At 40.0% G+C, this 22,549-nt stretch overlaps 1 protein-coding gene across 1 annotated transcript in view; it reads right to left on the bottom strand.

The window, feature by feature from the left end:
- Positions 1-22,549, bottom strand: part of LOC124277633 (T-box transcription factor TBX1-like) — a 38,995-nt gene that overhangs the window by 11,393 nt on the left and 5,053 nt on the right. The window contains exons 2-3 of the mRNA XM_046713354.1: positions 18,536-18,824; positions 692-965 (exon numbers count right to left, since the gene is read on the bottom strand). Of these exons, the coding sequence (XP_046569310.1) occupies positions 692-965; positions 18,536-18,824 (563 nt within the window). The remainder of the gene's footprint in view (positions 1-691; positions 966-18,535; positions 18,825-22,549) is intronic.

Here is a 22,549-nt window from a genome sequence, read left to right on the forward strand (position 1 = left end):
CTGTAAGTTACAATACATATAATATATATCCTTAACGTAAGCTTGGCGTTGTGATGTGCCCTAATGTATATACTCACACCCACATCATGATGTATGACAGGTGGACCTGACTGAGAATCACACTTGGTTGTTGTATGTGATATGATCATGTGCTCCTTTCATCCGTACTTCCGTAATGTCCAAAAGCACATTTTCTTGGGATGCTTATTCCCAACAAACGTTTCGCTCTCAGCGCACATTTGAAACTTTATAGCCTTTTAATATTTCCTTTTCGATTTCCACCCATCTCCGCCAAACAGCCAAAGATAGTATTGTATTAATTGTATCCAATCACCTTCAAACGACCGAAATCAAAATGTGTTCCAGTCATTGTACATGTACAATTTATATATTTAAATAGAAATTCAATGCTTTCTGTCTTATAATATTTAACAGTATGGACGATTGAATATGTGACTTATCGAGACCTACAATAACCATCCCACTATAATGACTGTCCGATACTTTCGCGAACATCCGGTGTGTTAGTGATCCATGTATATATAATTTCCATGACTATTTGGCCACTGCCAGTTGAATCAGTTAGGATATAATGAAGACCGATATTTTTCCAGCATTGAGGTTAATTTCACCAGCATGCTCCTCATCAACAGCTGCACCCATCGCGTATTTCAGTCTCATCAATACTTACATGTCCGTTGTCATCCAGGAGATTGTTCGTCAGCTTCAGTTTGTCAAATGACACGATCTGCTTCATCCACTGGGAACCTTTGGCTGGAGAGTCAGGGTGGACGTGGATCCGCCCCGGCATGTGGGGGTCAGCCTTGCCGGCCACCACCCAGCTGGAACTGTGGAAGGAGTACCTGTACCTCTTGTCGTCCACGGGGACGAAGTCCATCATCACCATGAAATCCGACATGGGGTCAAGGCCGAACAGACGGACTTGGAATGTGGGGAACATCCGTCTGGAACAGAACAAGAGGTCAACCTATTAATGGCGTCGGGAATGACTTGCGGTATTTGTACTTTTGTGAGTTGCAGTCTGGGAGGAAATAGATTAGCCATAGTTTTGGGTAGCTGACCCACTTTCTGAATATATTTTGTCCGAAATTTCCATGAAGCAGATTAATATGGCTTTTGTCAAAAAAGACAACAGAGAGAAGGATCAAGTTTTTGTTAGTTTAATGCTGCAATTAGCTAATATTTGGCATTAGCACGACACTCTATCAATAATTGAGTCTTGGTCGGGGATACCTGTTGTTCATTGCTTGATCAACCTCACACAACGGAGAGTCTGTCCACTCTTTACCAATTTAGTGTGATTACACTCCTTGCAATAATGTAATGTAATCTGTTGTAGTTCCGACTCTCCGGCACAGACACAATTCTGAACACGAACAGCAACTGTCCTCGAAGTCAGTTCGAGACAACCGTCCTTGACAACTGGCTTAAGAGATGTGTCGATCACCTCTGATTCATGTATAACTTAATGCGAATGATCGACATATCGTTCTCCATGACATGCATCAACAAAATTAGCAAGAAGGACTACATGATCTTTTCAGATCCTTTCTTACAAGTATGTTTACCTGAAGGCTCCACGCCCTACAAGGAGTCTCTGTATTTAATAAGAAAGATATTCCAAGATGTACCTTAGAAGTAAACAATCTGTATTTTTAACGTTCCATCAGAAACACATTTACGTATATTTTCAGTTATTACTTTACGGTACATCAGTGAGCGAGTTTTAAGCAGCTTTTAGAAATATTTCAGCAATATCGCGACGGGGGAACCCGGGAATGGGTGTAACACATTGTACTCACGTGGGGAATCGAACCCAGGACTTCGGCGTGACAAACGGACACCTTAACCACTACTCTACCCAACCGCCCCTTGCGGTACATTATGGATGAGGAGATAACACGCACATGGAAGCTTGTATAATGTCGGCTCTTGATGAAATAATACTCCATGTTTAATCTTAACCGGAGAAATTATATATGGCCTCATGTTCGCTTTAGCACACTACGTAACATTTGCAAGGCATACTGACGTGTTATTCTGTAACGGCACTCGCGAGAAAACATGTGAGCGCAATGTAAAATTTCTGAAACCATTAAATAATGGTCACAAGATAAAGTCATCGCCACCACAACATGGAATACCATTCCCATTACAGCTCACCTTGATACTTAAGGTATTCCTACCGAAAGTTGAGTAGTATGAAACAGTGTACATTCCCATGCACAGCTACCGATAGTTTACGCGCCTTCAGTTGCACAACCGCTCGTCCAAACATCCCATTATGGTGATGAAGTGATTAACGCTGCTTCGGTTTGACGGGACAACATTAGCCTTGGTCCAGGGCTTTACTAAATGCTAAGACCATGGAGGTATAGTAATTGTATCCTTCAAAGAGTCAAGTCTAGACAAACGGACAGTACTAGGATGCCAGTCTGCTATATGGACAACTTGTTCTTGCCACTGATACTTTCTTGAAATTTAAACTAATAATTATTGCCTTAGAGATTTGTGCAAGGCTAGTATAACTTGCTTGCTCCCGTTTTGGGACGCTCTTTACAGGTTCTGAAACAAAGAAACCCCATCAATCCGGACAGATCCGTTCACCCATATTTCGTCCGAATAAACAGATTTCCCTGTACACAAAGTTATCACTGCGCTCCGATGATTGAAAGCTGACGGTAAGGTATAGCAGTTACGATCACCTTTGTGCTAAGATGGCTTTGTGATAGGGGATACTGATCAATGAATCAATGACATGGAATAATGTAGCCAATTTTTTCGCGAACATCATTACTATTTGATAGTGGTCCATTAGCACCTGTTCATGATATAGCCGCAATCGGACAACGGATTCTGATTTTAGCAGATTGCTATAATAAATTAATCATATTAATTTTGGTTTAAGTATTCAACGTAAAAGTTGATATGACCATAAATATGAAATAAATAAGGCAACAGGGCCCGGTCTCATTAAAATAAACACTGACAACAAAATTAATTGCCATTTGCAATTGAATCTAACCCTCATATATTCCCACCCACACCGATAACGCCAACCCCGACCCCCTCAATTCCCAACCGTTCACCCCCGGGTTGCACAATGACACCGTAAGCACGTGATGGATTGTCTGAGATTATCACCCTTGGTTCACACGCACGTGCACACAGGTGGCGCTGTGATGGAAGGCAGCCTTGTAGCAGGCGATAACTGCCTTGTCTTCAAGGCTTAATTAGGACTGAGAGGCGAGATAGCTCGAGACAAGACTGATCATTGACCAAGGCACGGCCACATGTAAGGAATTAATTACTGACCAGGATCATTGGTGTGTGATAAAGTAGTAACGTTACGTAGCGGCGGTGGTCTACAGCAGTAAAACGTGACTTTTACAATGATACTGTTGCAATAAAGTTAGGATCCCTTACATGTTTCGTGGTGACATTTCTACATAAAGACCAACTGCAAGAGCACGGCTGCAACACGACTCCACGAGGGGAAATCTAAATGGTTGACTATCTGGCTAAGATTTAACGGTTCCAGGCTAATTCATTGTTCAAAGAGGAAAGACCATGAAAATGGATTTTTTATCACAAATATACGACATACTTAGTTTGGCGCTGCCTCTGAGATATTGTTTTTTGTCAAGACTTGGAATCAGACTGATAAGAAAGAAGTACATTGTTTCAGTAATAAACACAGAAAGAACATTGGAAGAACGGGGTTAATGATGATTTTTATATCTAGGTAAAATTGTAACCAAGGAAACTTATATTTCTTCATGTTAATGTATATCGACATGGCAATGTCTATTGTTTTGGTAACAACTCCTATATACATACACATCCTTTTGAGGCTACGTCTTGCCCGTTTTGGGGGCAGTGGGTAACCTAGCGGTTAAAGCGTTCGCTCGTCACGCTGAAGACCCGGGTTCGATTCCCCACATGGGTACAATGTGTGAAACCCATTTCTAGTGTCTCCCGCCGTGATATATCTGAAATATTGCTAAAAGCGGCGTAAAACCATACACTTTCACTTTCACTCACTCATACTCAGGCTTTATCAAGTGAACGACAGGGCGGAGCATGATAGATGAAGCCAGTAGCATTTAGATACATTTCAATGAATGAGCGAGTGTGTTTAGTTTTACGCCGCACTCATCAATATTTCCGCTATATGGCGGCGGTCTGTAAATAATCGAGACTGGGCCAGACAATCCAGTATTTAACGTTCAAGCATCACCACATGAAACCCATGTCAATAAGCGTTATGCTCCTCTACACAACCCGCCCCAACACTCGAGATAATGTGGGAACCACGCTGAGCTTATTAACAAATAAATGTTTTCTAAAAGTGAATTTGCTAACGTGCACATAAAAACCATATAAAGTTGTCATGTAATATACAGCAACTGATAATGTCTGCAAAAGCCGTGGAATAGCTCAATGGTGGTTGCGTTTTCTTGCCTTCCCGAACACAAGGTGACGGTTCCCAGATTTGTATAATAAACGTGAATGTTTGCTAAAACCATATTCTCAGTTTAAACTATTATTACTGCTTGTCAAATGAATTTAAATCTATAACCTAATCTTTGCTCAGCCTATTTCCGGCTCGATAACATGGTTGATAATGTCCTCATAGTCCAATCGTGAAAATGGATGGTTTATGGGTCAAATCATTGGATTGTCTGGTACGGATTCGATTATTTACCGCCTTCAGCGATATAAAACAAACAAACACACATCAAAATTGAGAGAGGGCAAAAAACGTGCCGTGAAATATCTAATGGCAAGTAATCGCAAACATGGCTTTGTCAATATGTAACTGTTTACATATGTGGACAAACTAAGTCCGAACTACAATATGCAAACCAGAAAGGTGGGTTTGTACAATCTGTGACAAAACGAAACTGAAACGAAATCAATGTAATGGCGATAGCCCTTTTGTACTAAAATTATTCAAGGGTTTCTACAAAATTGAAATTCTGTGAAAATACGAAAACAGAACGAAATCAATTTAATGGCGGTGATCATTATACTAAAATTATTCGCCCACCAGAGCGAACCAAGTTCTCGACATTGCTCCTTCGTCCCATTTGTCTCGGTCGTCATAATACCAGAGGTCCTGGCTAGTTAGACATAGTTTATAGAGTGAGACGTCAGGACGTAAACTCCTGGCAGGGTTTGATACAACACCCATCAATCTGAGCGGCTCATCAATCTTATGCTGTAACCTGCCGTGACGCGCTCAGCTTTCAAGTGTACGGAGCTGGAACAGAGCGGAACTGTCGCTGTCAGGAGCTGTGACGAACGGCTGATATTAGCGGGGTGATAAAGACACAAGTGCTGTGGAGGAGTTCTTGATCTGGCGCTTGGGAGGGTGATGATAACGCGTGAGATGTCGTTACTGTTGATGAACAGTAGTCAAGTACTGTGTAGACGCTAATGTGCATGCTGGTTCTCTTCACAATAATCTGGTACGAGCACCGACTACTGTACAATGTAACATTGCAATTCTCTAAATTCTCATGGGAAATATTTTAATACTACACTTAGGACCTTTGTGATTTTCTCAAGTAACGAGGACCGGTGGTTGGTCAAAGCGTTCGCTCGTCACGCTGGAGACCCGTGTTCGATTCTCAACACGGGTACAATGTGTGGAGCCCATTTCTGGTGTCCCCCGCCGTGATATTGCTGGAATATTGCTGAAAGCGGCGTATAACAAAAGTCTCCCACTCAGGGGCGGTGGGGTAGCCTAGTGGTTAAAGCGTTGGCTCGTCACGCCAAAGACCCGGGTTCGAATCCCCACATGGGTACAATGTGTGAAGCCCATTTCTGGTGTCCCCCGCCGTGATGTTGCTGGAATATTGCTAAAAGCGGCGTAAAACCAAAACTCAGTCAGTCAGTCAGTCAGTCCCACTCATTTATAGTGTTACCCGCCGTGATGTTGCAGAAATAATGCTAAAAGCGGTGTAAAACTAAACACACTCACTCACTCATTTATAGTATAATATTTTCCAGCTCGGCGTTAAACAAGAAACAAAGCAAAACTTCTGAAGTCGTCATTATAAGTTTTTATGAGCAACTGTTTGCATGGCGAGGGCTGAAGCTCCAAATTGCAAAAGTGTTCCGGGTATGTAGGAGATTCAGAAGTCAGTCAAATCACAGTGGGCCATTGGACAACGAGCATCTTCATCTAAATTAATCGTAGAATGTGTGATTTTAATTTATGGCTATATTTGTCTCCGATCACCAGGGGCTGAAGGGATGGTGTAAATCCAGCTTGGGTCCATGCAGGTTGCAAAAGAACTGTAAGTCCCCATGGTCCCCGTTTTTTTATATTGTCCTAGAACTTTGTTAAACTCTACAGTTACATGCTAGTTTTAATTCTCTATCTGTAATAATCTAGTTATTTTACTGTCCTTCGTCGACGGGTTTTATATTTTAATTGCGTGTATTATGAATTTATATCATTTTTAAGTCATGATACGGCTGAAATATTGCCGATGTGACTATAAATCTTAACTCACTCACTCATCACTCTCTTCATCCTAAAGTGGGGCGGTGGGGTAACCTTATGATTGAAGCGTTCGCTCGTCACGCCGAAGACCCGGGTTCGATTCTCCACACGAGTACAATATGTGGGGAGCCCATATCTGGTGTCCCCCGCCGTGATAAAGCTAGAATATTGCTAACAGCGGCATAAAACCATACTCATTCACTCACTCACTCATCCTCAAGTAGGCAGTGATCATGTACTTTACAGGTTCATCTGGTGTATACCAGTAAGACATCTATCACTGTCGCTCTCATTGACAGAACAGATGCTGCTATCGGCACTACAGGCTTAAACTTCTGGATTATCGCAAACCCTCCCCAATACCTGATACCAACCCTGCACAGAGCTTTATCTTGTAACACAATACCCAGAGTTGCAGCGCGCGTTGTGATAAGATTAATAGAGAAATTAAACTGACAAAAGTCAAAACGGAAACACTAGGGAAATACTGATACAGAGCCGCTCGGAGATAGGGATGACAAAAAATGACGACAGATGGTTTTTGTATATTTGGGTTAAAATGAAAAAGATTATATTCTGGGGAGGCCTCGATAAGACTGTTGAGCATGGAATGTATCAATCTCTTGCAAACTTGATATGGTCGGTCGTTTTTGTGAACAACCTGATATGGAGTCTCACTTTAAGCTTAGACAGGTTTCTAAATTACATAATTAATGATATCTTAGAGCTGTCAGAGCCTTGTACCGCTGAGAAGTAGCATGGTACGTTCGAGTGATTTAATACCATTTGATACCATTGATATAGCGGGAGGCTTGGAGTGGTTTGTAAATATCATAATTAATGATATCGCAGATCTGTCACAGCATCTTACTTGTTAATGGTAGAGTGATGAGTGTGTTCTTCAGCATATAAACAAATGACAACACCGTGGTTAATACAAAAAAATCACAATGAGTTGCGGTTGAATATGAAATGTTAACACCACAGACTAGCGAGTGAGTTAATATCGGCATGATTCAAGTCACATCGGCAATATTCAAGCCATATCGTGACTCCACAGAATAACTAGTCTCAGTTGTCCACTGACACAGTTCCTAAAAGTATGTGAATGGATCACTGAAAACCAGTGAAGACACCAGGTGTTCAGGAAGAGGTAAGCATATCTTGCCCCACCTGTATCGCCCCCACTCACCTCTTTGGTGTTTTTTTGATAATGTCGCCGCGTTTCAGCTGCATGTGGAAGAGAACCCGATGGTCAAAAGGTTTTACTTTATCGAAACGTACCGAAACACGGATCATTATACAAACTTGATGACAGTAGGATTCGAACCCATAATTATCTTATTCTGGCACAGTTAAGAATCCCAAATCCGCAGAGCTAATTGCAGCACCTTACGTTCTTGGTCACCTTGCCACTTTTCGAAGAAAGAATGCTATATACTATTCCACCTTTGCTATCGGGGTGGTGGGGTAGATTGGTGGTTAAAGCGTCCCTTCGTCACGCTGAACACCCGGGTTCGATTACCCACAAGGGTGTCATGTATTAAGACCATTTCTGGTGTTCCCTACCATGATATTGCTGGAATATTGCTTTAAAAACCGGCGTTAAACTAAACTCACTCATTGTTTCTGTGGGATATTTTTCTTCTGTACATAACACATAAAGCGGATAATATGTATGTATTATTAAATAGAATGACACTATCTGATTATCCCTGTCAAAAGTGAAATAGTGTAGATATATATTCTATTAACAAGAACAACCGAATGCAACACTCGTTATGATGCATGTAACCGGAAGCACACAAGCGATTACATTATCATTTCAATCTTACACTGTTTTCGAGCAAAATAGAGTACGTCAACGCCAGACAATACCCAGTCTCGATTATCTGCTGATACAGATTCTACTGGGCGTAAAATGTCAAATAATCGGGAACATTATATAAATGGACACAAGGTGTTGGAGACAAGTGTAAGCATGTCCTAACTAACAGATAAACCCGCCACTCACACGAACTTCATCTGTCTCCCAGACCATAGAGAATGAATGTTGAGAGGAGTGAGTGAGTTTAGTTTTACGCCGCTTTTAGCATTATTTCAACAATAACACGGATGGAGACACCAGTGGGCTTCATACATTGTACCCATGCGTGGAATCGAACAAAGGTCTTCGGCGTAACCAGTGAACGCTTTCACAACTAAGCCATCCACCGCCTCGAATTTTGAAAGGAGTCGACTGACTGACTGAGTTTGGTTTTACGCCGCTTTTAGCAATATTCCAGCAATATCACGACGGAGGACACCAGAAATGGGCTTCACTCATTGTACCCATGTGGGGATTCGAACCTGGGTCTTCGGCGTGACGAGCCAACGCTTTAACCACTAGACTACCCCACCGCCCCGAAAGGAGTCGAAAGCTTGACTGATAGGGTAAGGCTAGATTGTCTAACTCTGAAAGTATGCATTCTGGGCCCTTTGGGGCTTTTAGTATATATATTTTCAATTAAATAAGATACTATTTTTGTGGTAACTAAATGGAAGCCAAACACAATTTGTATGAAAAAGTAAGAACACGTTTCTGGACTAACGCCACACAGCAGAACCCCGCCATACAAAGACGGCAAGTAAAGAATAGAGGTTGGACCGGACAATCCAGTTACACGCTAACGCATTTACAGATTGTTATCGCCATTTATAATGGAGGTTATCCTTGATCTACCAAGCTGATGTATGCCCGTATCATCATGTATGGCATCGTATAGCAAACGTTATACCTGCTATACTTGTATTTCACCTGAAGGCATGTTTAAGTGTTTTGAAGCCCTATTTCTTGGTATTTCAAAGCGATTACTTTGCTGGAAAAATCGAAGCGGAAGGAGACTCGAATCCTGGTCTGTTGGGTGACGAGAGCGTTCACAGTGTTATGCTTAACATTATGACAATGAAGCAAGTATATTGTGTTAGAAGACAGGGTGCAGTAATGCCTCAAGAAGACCCCTCGTCACTGGGACAATGAAATGATAACAATTTCCCCTCAGAGCGGATATTAAAGGATGTGTTTAGATTCTCAAGGGTCCTCAGTGGCGTTCGGTGCCATCAACCCTTATGGTTCTAAACAATGGACCTTAAACTCATTATCTCCTTTCCGCTGGAAGACATTCGCCGCTGCCAGTGCTTTCATTTTGGTTAAAAAGACTCTAATTACGACTTCAAACAGGCACCTTTCGAGAAATGGTAATTGAAGAACAGATAATCGTCCACTGGAACGTGACTAATGTCACCTGTAGATGAATTCAAAATTAGGAAAATCATGTTCGAACCTGGTTTGTCTGATCCAGGTTCGAGTACCCACAGATCGCCGTGCCCTAGTTGGAATGATGCCTGAGTGCGGCGTTCAATAACGATCAAGCAATCAATTATATCTTTAGCAATAATGCGTTTTGATCATGTGGCAGTTAACCCTTTTGGACCACTCGGGCAGCTCCGAATGTATACTCCCCAGGAAGCGGAAAATAGAATTCAACTGCGCACTGAGCCATTGACCAGGGTATAAAACTTTGAGCATGCCCATTTTTGGTGTGGAAAGAAGTGGGCTCAGGTTTCCCCATTTTAATTCAAGAAACCCATTTGTCAGAAACTAACCCAAACGGTTTTGTATTTTCATTTGTAAATATCCATAAAAGTCCATGTTGAACCTTTGCGCGAGACAGCCACAACGGTTACTTTGAGTAAGTTGGTTTCCAGCATTAAAACGGCAAATGCTATTATTATTTGCCGCCTATATTCTCGTCATAATAAGAGGCGGGGTAGTCTAGTGGTTAAAGCGTTCGCTCGGGGTTCGATTCTCCACGTGGATTCTATGTGTGTGTGGGGCGGTGGGGTAGGCTAGTGTTTAAATCATTCGCCCTTCACGCTGAAGGCCCAGGTTCGATTCCCCACATGGGTACCACGTGTGGAGCCCATTTCTGGTGTCCCCGCTGTGATATTGCTGAAATATTGCTAAAAAGGAAACCTACTCATTCACTATGTGTGACGCTTATTTCCCTTCCCTGATACTAGTAGAGTACTACTAAAAACAGCGTAAACCCATACTCATTCGTTGCAAGAAGCTACTTAATAAATAGGCTAAATTTGTTGATTGTGTTTAATCGTATCCTGACACAGAAAACGGGATAGGACGTTGATACGATGTACCATGGTTGTACGGTCCTTGCTAAGTTATGTACAAACAGTCATGTTTAGCAGCAATTCATCTGACTGCGTCGTAAAACAATATTAACTCAGTCAGATGACGTTGCTAGGCTCATACATCTACGGCAGTGACAAAAGGGAAATATCTACACAGCATCACCAACAGTTCCCCCCTCTTCATCAATCCCTGCCTCTAATAACGCTCCCCAGACCCCGCGCCATCGCTGTCGACAGAACTCTCGCCGAACCCATGTCGGTACACGCAAAGGCGGCGAAGCACTTGTAAACACGGTATCCCGTGATGCACCTGTTCTCCCAACACTTGAATAGTTTCAATTTCCACAGAAGTTTTTCCAATTACCGGAGTCCTGAGTTTCTTCTCGCGAAGCCTGCCTGCACTTTGTTTTCCTTGCTTTGTTTAGCCTGAGCTTCCTGCCTCCCGCACTAAATACACGCGAACGTTGAAATCCAGCTCGTTTCAGCGCCATATTTTGACGGCACGGGAATCAAGTGTTTACTTGCGATACATAATGGCCCAGCAGGCCACTAAACTCATTCTCACTGCTATAAACTTCTCTTGACACGGAAACTGTGTAAATTACAGAGCGCTAAGGTTCCCTCACCGTTACATACCGATGTCGAATTCAATCTCACCGATTCTAAACTACCGGTACACGGGTTCTATGAAATTTTCATCAGCGTCTATGAAAATGCTCTATCTGTTATATGACGTTGACACGTGGGATTATGTTATTCTTAGGTTACAATTTAAAAATGTTTGAATGTGTTATTCATAGAACCGCTACTGTGAAAACCATGCCCACACAGGAGTGAGTGAGTGAGTTGGGTTTTACGCCACTTTTAGCAATATTCCAACAATATCACGGTGGGGGACACCAGAATTGGGCTTCACACGTTGTACCCATGTGGGGAATCGAACCCGACTCTTCGGCGTGTAGAGCCACTAGGCCACCCCTCTGCACGCAGGAGCAAACGGGTGTGTAAAACTAAAAGTTATGATTGACTGAGTAAGGTTTTACGCCACCTTTAGCAATATTCCAATATTTGCTTCGCCGACGACATACATTTTGCCTCAGTTTGATGACACTTATGGAGGAGAAAATATTTATATATATAATTAGCAAAGTAATATTTGAATCTGCGATACGACGACAAAAACATTATCAGGAGAAACCTCTATTAAACGCAGGCTCAATTGTATGTTTCTGACTATAAAATGAGCATGTGTTTATAAATCACCATTAAACTTCATAGTAATAGACATATCCTGCCTCTCTAGTGACCTCGGTCATAAACACATGCAGAGGAAAGACAAACGTTCCACTGACCATCACGGGTACAAACCAAAGGAATTGCACTAGACAGAATTTCGTCACTAATTTGGGCATTTGGAAATGTCTTCTTCGCGTCTTTTGTAAAAGCATTAGTTAGATTGTGAATACATAGGTAACAAACACATGCACGTCAAGAAGATTCTATCACGATGTCATTCACAATATAGTGGCTCAGATAGCCCTCATGCTTAAACATGTATTGTTACAGAATACAGGAATACAGATTCTTGCGATCTGTAATAGAATGCTGTCATTTTTTCTCAGGTTTTCACATACATATATGAGTAAGGTTCCATGAGGGCTAGCAAAGTTAAGTTGAGTGAATAATTGATGTGCCTTTGCGTGTGTTTTGAAGGGTGCCACCGTTGCCACCGAACACGCTCACCTTTTCACATACACTTTGCACCCTCACTATCTGAGAGCAATTTATCAACGCTTATTTATTAAAAAGTAGAAAGGATTTAGATTTCATATAATTATAGAAATGTTTCTGTTGCCTTTAAGATATCAATATGCTAATATGGTGTAGATTATTATTATCATATTATGATGAAATTGCACGTACTGCAAGATTCAGCTGCTAAGGTGGTTCTTTACATTTATGGATGTCTTTCCTACCATAAAGCCAAAAATATAGAAATGAAAAAGTACATAACATATTTCGCAAACAACTTGTGTCATTATTGCTTTTCAGTGACCCATTCATATAATTTTTACAGCTATTTCCCTTTACACCAAACGGAACCTGTCTCTGAGGATAGTCAAGACTGGTAATTATTTTGCACTGACGTTCTATATTAACCCAAACGAATGCATACACAGACAAACAGCCCAGACAAATGTCATTAACCCTTAGCCACGTTCCAGTTTTCAACAATTTGCAGTGTTTTGCCTTTTTAAAACAGAAGCCGCCCAAACACATATATAACTATCTACATTTTGCTTAATTGTAATACTTTCAGCAGAATACCCTCATGTTTCCGTTTGTCACCAAAGAAAATAACAGTTGCATTTCTCAGTGACTTACATTTCACCATGGCCATAAAATGCTTTTTCGTCTCATACAGTAACATAAAAACTGCACATCGATTCGGCAGGATTCCAAAGAGTATTTTTACCAAAGAATATCCCCAAGTAGTGGAGTAATCGAAAATACTTGAAAAGAGCTTCTTTCTTTGTGTATAACCGCGTTCCAAATATGTTAGAGCGAACATGGGTAGAAGTTTTTCTCGTCAGTCTCTTGCTATGAAAGATCTCTCAATCTATAACCTTAGACAAATAAAGAATTCTTGCCATCGGTGCAGGAAATGGCAGTGTAAAATTATTTATGTTGTTGTCTTGTTGAAAACAGATCCGTTATCCTTTCTTGTACGAAATCGTTTTTCACAATATCCGTTGTGGCACAAACTAGTGCCCCCCTCAGTTATATACAGATGAACTCGGAATATCACTTAGTCTCTGAAAGTATAATTTTCTTTGAAACAAATGACACCATTTTTATTGAAAATTTGCCCCAGCGAGATGGACTTGAACCCGAGGAACAATCAATACATACTTTATCCAAGGCCTTTAAATTACGGAAATATAAAAAATATGGTTCAAGGACTGTCAAACAGACTAATATGGACGAAATGTTGGAGATGAATACTTCATAACGATATACCATTTGTGTATTTCATATGTAATCCTTCATGATAAATACCCTGGACCTGTTAACGAAAATAACTTAATTTCGTCTCCATCTTATAACACTAACTTTGCACGAAATATGTCTCGCTCGTGGGAGCAATTTGATTGGCTGTTTTCATTGGAATCAGGATAAAGGTTAAACTTTGTAAATGAATAGGTAAGGATATTCTTGATCGTCACATTCTGGATTAAAGGCGTGATACCTTGGATCCTGAAAGAAGTTACTAAGTTACTTAGACAAGAATGATTGAATTTAAAGAAATGTCATTTTTATGTGTTGTATGTTAATTTACTTATTGCTTATTGCCAAATTAGGGAACACACAGAACCGATAGCTAATTATGGATAACGTCATATTTTTCGGACAAGGACGAACTTTATGGATGAACCACTTCTTTATTCGTTGTTCATCTATAAAATGTATCCGTATGTGACTCGCCAACTTCTAAAATGCCACTCAAAGAAGTTTTATTTTTCTTCTAAAATGCATTCGTCCCTGATATTTTATATGTCACCATTGTTCACCTATCATGGAATGACAGAGTAACTATAGCTATATAAAGATCGGGTTCCTTTTTGAGTACTATACTAGTATATGCTATCACTTTATCAAGTACTTCAGTTCTTTAGAATACAACCAATCATTGTGAGCTCTTCTTTTGGTATTTCGTTATATTTCAGTAACAAAAACCAGACGTGATAGTATGGAAGGATTCTTCTTTAGACTATTTTCGAACAGCGTGATTCATGAAGTAAATATCCCTGCTACTAGCCCGCTATACATCACGTATCTTCCAGCTGCCGCTACAGACAGTGTGCAGGATTTATGTTCATGATCCCATATTAACACATATGTTATCCCATACAGTGTTTTCCTGTATTATATTATAATTGCGACCATAAACCAACAATGACGGTTCTAATTATTTTATAGCCAGGATCCAGTTGCACAACGTTTTGTTTGTTGTTATTTTCTGTAGTGAAGGTGTTCAATATCATATGGGGGACACCAGAAATGGGCTTCACACATTGTAATACATTTGGGGAATCGAACCTGCGTCTTGGGCATGACGTGCGAACGCTTCAACCACGGGACTACCTCGCCACCCCAACAAGGTGACCTAATGAAACTGCTATTGTGTTAGAATATTGGCGATACAAGAGATCTAACTGTTGCTAAAGAACATCTATCTCCAGCAGAGAGTCTTGGAACCTAAAGTATACCTAAAGCTAATAAAAATATAAATAAAAAGATAACAAAATCGACAGAAAACCAGCATTACTAGAATGGTTAAATACTATGTCTGAACCGTCAACGTGTGAGACTGCGAGTGTGTGAGTGAGTTTAGTTTTACGCCGCTTACATCAATATTCCAGCATATATCTGCGGGGGACGCCAAATATGGGCTTCACGTTATGTACCCATGTGGGGAATCGAACCCGGGCCTTGGGCGTGACGAGCGAACACTTTAACTACAAGGCTACCCCACCGCCCCGAAAACGATGACGACATCGAGTGTTCTCGAAAATCATGTTTCGTAACAAATTCTCTGAGCGTATTTCTGGGGTATATTAAAAAAAACAAAAAACATATTCAGCACAGAGAAGAATATTGATCTATAGTCAGTGTACATTTTCGCACGATCCCCGAAGCACATTATTTATTTCTCTTTCGCATTGTCCTTACTATAATACTATAGCTCTAAATGAAGTAAGTCTAGATTTGCCATAGGCTCAGATTTCCCATCCCAATGGGTTTCTTTTCGTAATTTACATGGAACTGTTTGATTCTATCAGAATTATATATTTTAGGAGACTACGAGTTAGCCTCCTGAACGGAAACGTTAAAACATTAGTGTGTATGCATTTCTTCATATAGATGCCATAACGAGAATAGAGCGATGTTATATTATTGAGAGTTGAATGGCTGTAAGTCCAGAAGACATGGTTCCGCTGATAGTTCAAGTCATCCAAAAATAAGCACAAGCAAATATATATTAACAAGAAACTGGTATTGCCATTAGATATGAAGCCTTATCTCAAAGCATTTTCAATCCTTAAGATCAAACAGCCTTTTTACGTGATGAGGAAGTTATAAAAGGAATAGCCAAACATTTAAGAATACAACTTATTTACTTCTAAAGTCTTTATAACTGTAATATCGTGGAGGTCGAATATTTGCAATAAATGAAACGTTTCGAATGTTTTCTACTTTAAAGAAGGTGGGGAGCGCCCTATGAGGAAAGATAGTATATCGTGGCTAGAGAACCACAATAAACACAGAGTAAACATAGAACAAGTGAAAACACCACCTACAGAGGCCGTCAAACTGTGTTTACATACAAAGCACGGGCCGCCATAAATTTCCGCAAATGACAAATGAAACTTAAATTAACATTCCAGAGCAGGTCGAATCGAAAAATGAAACATAGATAAATGTTTTTCTGTTCAACTTGACTTGATTTACTAGGGAAGATTGTAAGATAAAATATATCCATTCTGCTCTTCTAACTTCGGATGCTCTCTGGTCGAAGTCCTTCTCGACGCACCCATGTGCTTCTTTGAAATCGTGGTCCCCCGGGTTTTAGAAGGCAGATCGCGTTTGTTTCCCGAGGTTTTAGTTGCAATGTGAAATTGATTGATATTGGAACCACATGTGTTAACCAAATGTTCCGCCTCATTTTAAGATTTGGCCGATTCTAAACAGATCATTTCGAGAAATCGACGACAATTAGCGCCCAGCATGTGCATCAACACCCCAGAGAATTTCGTGGACCAAGGGTCGGAGTCCGGGAAGGCGGGGGTGGCTCTTGGCGGCGCCTCGGGGGAAAGTATGTGCTGGTGTACACGTATCAGCTAACAGAATCCACGAAGCTTTAGGAAGCTTGACGGATCGTATGTGATGTAATTATATTAAACACACAGTAAAGTGATGTCATGTCTTATTTAGATCAGGTTGTACTGTTTTCCTTGTCAGAAATATGGAAATGGATAGACTTGGAACAATAGGATATCCTCGTGAAGTGTGTTGTTATGTCATTTGTATAAACCGTTAACGGGACGTTGTCCAGGGTTTTAAAAAGAACATATATTTATTTAGTAATGGATATGAGGAATTCCAGTAGATACATGTAACTTCCAAATCCCCGTGACATTCAACAGATAATAGCAATTGTCAATGCCTTTATGTACAGTTCCTTGGTCTATATTTGCAGCTATTTTAATAATGTGAATGTGTACAGGAAACTTCGGTAATTAGGACTTCAAAGGGACCGCTAATAATTAAGTTCGTTAAGATCATAGTTTGTAATACGCATTTCCACAAAAAGTAGAGGCGGGGGACTAAAAGCAGTTCGTTATATCTCTCATGTTGTTGTAAGCGTGGTCGTTAAAACGTAGTACAGATAACTACGGTTATCACGAACTGAGAGGAGTCCCAGTAGAAATGCTTATTGGTTGACAAGACGTATATTTTATTAATTAATATTCATAACCTCACGCAACTGACATAAATAACAGTTTTGAAGCTATGAACAGCAGCAACTGTTGAAGATTTTGAGATACTCGGGCACAAGTTATACATGGAACTTGTTTGTATTTCAGTTTGACGTACACACTGACATGAGGCCAAAACACTGACACAAGTCAAGCAGAGCTGTACAGAAACTCCTTATTGCTCAATCAATTCCTGTGTCATCACCATCAGCATGTGTGAAATCGTAACATTGTATCACATGCCAGACCCCCGGGATGGCGCAGGGATGGGGCAGGGTTCCATCCTCCCACCATGCTCATTCTCAGTTTCCAGAATCCTGGCACGTGGCCCCCGGGGGGTAATTAACGCAAAGAGTAATTACAGGTGCAGACACGTCATAAACGAACTGGAGCTCCCGTGCAGGGTGCAGCCGGGTTATTATCTGTTTGATTACGTGACTTATATGTAATGACTTGAGCGAAAAGAAAACAATATCATGACCTGTTGCGATTGAAACAATACCAGCACCGTTATCCAGACACTTGGAGAGATTATTGAGGTACAGTACTGTTATTGTTAAGCATCGAGCCAAGTATGTGCCCGAATGGTGCCAAAATTCATGATGGATGGTAAAGCAATGTCGGGTCAGGAGGTGTGAGTGGATGAATTGTTTTATTTTCGTCAAATTATGCAAGAATTTGGACTGAAGAAAACAATTCCAGGACAAGCTGTTGTTTTTGCAAGGTTAACATATCACACAGTAAAGGCGAGTATTTCAGCATATTTATATGTTGGATATTAGTAAAGATGAAGCCATCAAACACAAGTACTCAAATTCAACCCGATAATTTGAGTTCATTGTCAATTTTTTTGGAACAAATCATAAAAAATGAACATATAGCCAGAGAATCCCATTTCCCGTTTAACATTTTTATTCCAATCTTGTAGATAAGACTTGCCCTGTTAAAGGTATTAAGCCTACAAATATTAGAAATAGTAAATGCATTTAAGTTAGTGTGGTTTTGAAGTGTAGGAGTATGCTTTTCGCCGACATAACAAATATTCCAGCACAATCACGCCAGTTGTTACCAGATATGGATTTCATACATTGTACTAAATATTCATACAAACGTACAGTTTGTTTCAAGCATGTAAACCACAATGGCACAATAATAAAGAAAATGTCTTCCTCGAAACAGCATTAAAAAAACCGTGCAATTGCGTCTATCAACTAACCATGCACGCGTAGCTTAGCAACGTTGTGGTCATTACGACAGCACCTACCGCCCTGCCTTGGTGACGATCATCTCGGTGCCGAGTTCATCAAATTCGTCCCATAAAGCCTTCATCTCCAGCTGTACGGAAACATTGGCTAACTTGGGGTGTAGAGGTTTCTTAGGGGATTCGGACTTGAAGGATGTTGGGCTGCCAGCTTTGTCCGAGTTCGAATCCAGTTCAGGTTTGTTAAGGTCTGTATCTTGAGAAGAAAGACGACAGCCTGGATGTTCTTGCTGCGAGTCGTATCTGGCGACGTCGTATAACGCTCTGCCGGCGTTTGTGTTGAGGAGACATGCTGAAATGTATGGGTTGGGTCAAAATTCAGGAATATGTATCATGCGGATGTACAAACAAGACTACTGCAAATAGTGTAAGGAACTTCACAGTCAGTCGTACACAATCTGCTGTTTAGCGCTCTGTCTCTTTGACATATGCAACACATGCAGTACTCATGGGTATTAAAGAACATGACCATCCTTCAGTCCCCGAACGATATTATTTATCCTTCCTCTCAGCCTTTACTGCCATGCTATAACTCGAAGTCCAGATATTCGGCAGAGCGTCACAATATTCACTTTTCGAATTTTACTGGAATTGTTCGTTTATGAAAACAAATACATTTCAAGAGACTGAAGGTTAGTCTACCAAAGTATAAGGAAGGGTAGCAATATTTGCATGAACAACTTCCTTATTGCAGTGAGATGGGCGTTACGGTGTAGGTTCAAACACCCTTATGAAACAATTGAAGAACATAATTTGTTCATCCATATATTGCCATTCCTTTCTTACTGCTCCAACGTCTAAATGCCTCTCAAAGAAGTTACCAAAACATTACTAGTCTTTTCCCCAACCTTCCCCGACCCCACCGCACACACACACACATTTGTGGAGCTAACTGACATAAAATGTATTGTTTTGCCACAAAATCTAAGTACATATCCTGTTGTACATTGTAATTTCAGAATGTGATTTGGTTCATTAACAACTGCTAAGTAGGTTTCGTTGGAACTGTATTTTTCCAGAACTGATTATCTAAGCAGACAATGCACTATACTGCATCGTCGGTACTTTACACTGTCACTGCCTGAGTGATGAATGTGCATGTACACACCAACAGGAATGCTACTATACATACTCACCCCTTTCGCTGACACCTGGTGTCATAATTACAATGATACATGACCATTTTTTTACCATTATGTCATTTTTCTTGCCACTGTTTCTTAACTTATCGGTGATACATGAATATTGAAATACAGGTTCATGTTTTTATATCACATGCCTGTCATAACTTTTATAATAGTAAAGACATATTTGCTGCAATTAATTGTATATACATGTTGTTACAATGGTAAACGTTTCATTTCCATTTTGTTCATGTGGTAACCTTATGGCAATGTAGGCCTACAGCAGTTAATAATGTAACTTAACAATATCTGATTTGAACAAGCTTTTTGAGATTTTTGAATATGTAATTTTGAAGAATGAGGACGGATTCACAATAAACTATGCACTAATCACAGGCAACATATATCAAACCTAGGAACCAAAATGCCTTTCAGATTCATTCTCCACTGTGAAAACTTCTTCAGGAAGCTAACCACAGAATGTTGATGACACTCGCGCATGGTACGAAAATTGTGATATAAATAGCCTTACATATGCAGATCAAATTTGCGTTTTGGATGGACAAGCATTTTCAATTTTGAACAGTCAGTGGTGTATGAATTGTTTGATTAGAGCACGAGATTGTATTTTAGAATATAACAAATATTGTCACTTACATCGTAACACACAACATAATAAGCAGTGAAATCATTTGTGGTAAACATTACTGAAACTGATAGCTCTTTCTTTGGGTTTGGAAGGTATTGTTTGTTTGTTTGTTTAACGCAGCAGTAAGCATTATTCCAGCTTCCAATTCTTTACCAGACAAACGGGCCACGATGTGATGCAGTCAATGAAGTCATGGAACCCCCCTTCCCCGTCCTCTTTCCCCCTAGCGTTATCGGTGTCTTCGTGCAAGGAATGATATGATGCTGGGTCCTTGTCAGATCCTGGATTTCACAAGGTGGTTCATAGTAATTTTAATTATTGATCCATCTTGGTTTGATAATCCTATACTCCCTATGGAGCAGAATTACAGCGTGAACGGCGCTCATCCTCTGATCAGGTTATATTAGCGCTCTAAGCATGCTTCAACAGATTGATGAAAACGAATGACAATTACCATTTAGTATTATCATAATTGTTATTCATTTTCTATTGCGAACTGCTACTTAACAATGAAATACTTAAATATTTGATATCCGATATAAACCCATTCTTTGTGCTGAATTAGCTATTCTGAGGACATCTATGTCATCTAACAACAAACAAACTGTTCCCAAATATATTTCCTTTCACCTTGGTCTGTTTAACCGCAGATGTTAAGCATAAATAAACCTTGGAGTGCACAATATGGCGTTGAAAGACACACATTAAAATTAATACGTTGTGTCACGGCGACTATTTACTTAACATTGACATCACCGCCAGTATAGGCCAATTTGGGTCGCCATTACCGGCTGTGGGCCAATTTGTTTCATAAATGTGTTCCGTAAGTGTTCGTTCTGTTAACGCCAACAGAAACACAGTATATATCACCAATATATGCACGTTAGAGCAAAATCTGTGTTATCCCTGTGGTTTTACAAGGTCAATCATTTACAGTTATATACTTGACATTGTTACATTAGTACAATGGTGGACAATACGGAAATATCGGTTTCGAGGTGTGTTTCTGTATATAAGAAGAACACATCATATATATCACCTAATACAAGCATTTTTAAACGGAATCTGTGTTATATCTGTGCTTTTACAAAGTCAAACATTTACTGTTATATATATAACCTTGTTACATTAATACAATGGTGAACAACACGGAAATACAGGGTTCAACGTAATGTTTCTGTAAACAAATTTAAAGCATTTTTCCAGTATGGTGCATAAATATTCTGCTGTATCTGTGTATCATTGTAACTGCGTGGAATGGTTGTTTGTGTAGCTTAAAAACTACATGTCCACAGCATGTTCTCTCTCTGTCCCCCACCTTCTTTCTTGTCCTTTTTCATACCTGGCCTCACCTGTCTTGCAATATATAAATCGCATAATGCAAATCTCAGAATATGCCGACCTACTGATTATCAACAGCCACATTGCAACATACTTCTGTGGATGGAATGCCCTTTTCGTAAAAAGTTCTGAACAGGAGTTTAGTGAATGAATTCGTCACATACTACTCAATAGAAAATTAAAAACTATTCAATTCTTTTATTCAACTATAATTAATCCAAAATCGCATAACAATTTAAGAATATTAATATGAATGAAAGAACTGTCTTGTGGTTAATGTTTTTGTTATGACGATGTAAAAATAATAATATGAAAGAATCGTGTGGTTCATGTTTTGGTACGACAGTTTAACCATAGTTACGTGAAAGAATCTAAGGTCGTTCTTGTTTTTGGTATGACGAATTAACAAATGTATTAAATAAGAATTTGATAGCCATTGTGATTTTCAGTAGCATATGTGCTGTAGATAAAAGATAACGTAACGTATCATTTCAGTATGTCACTCCTTTTTGCTGGTACTTTCTAAGTACTCAGAACTTCCACCAATTTCAACACAGAAATACAAGAAAATCCCCTTCAGTTACACAATGTGTGTTATCGGTCAATGAACCAGCTTCAAATTCATTCTCTGCACAACTAACATCCTTCCACGTACGATATTGCAAGAAAACAATAGCATTCAATCAAAACGTGACTGCATTCACATATTCTAGACCGAGGATGTCAAACCGCAGCATCAGTAGCTGGACGTCTATCGTCACTCGTTAAAACATGGCCTGTTAATCGCTATCTGCATCGTCTTTGTTCAATCTGTTCTCGCTTTAAAGTGATAAGCCTGAAAAAATATATTCTTATCTGAGCAGGTCAAAGCCAGGAGACTCTAAGTGTGTATGCCTATTCTGA

This window comes from Haliotis rubra, unplaced genomic scaffold, assembly GCF_003918875.1.
Source record: "Haliotis rubra isolate DU_JTF1 unplaced genomic scaffold, ASM391887v1 Scf225, whole genome shotgun sequence".
NCBI lineage: Eukaryota > Metazoa > Mollusca > Gastropoda > Lepetellida > Haliotidae > Haliotis > Haliotis rubra.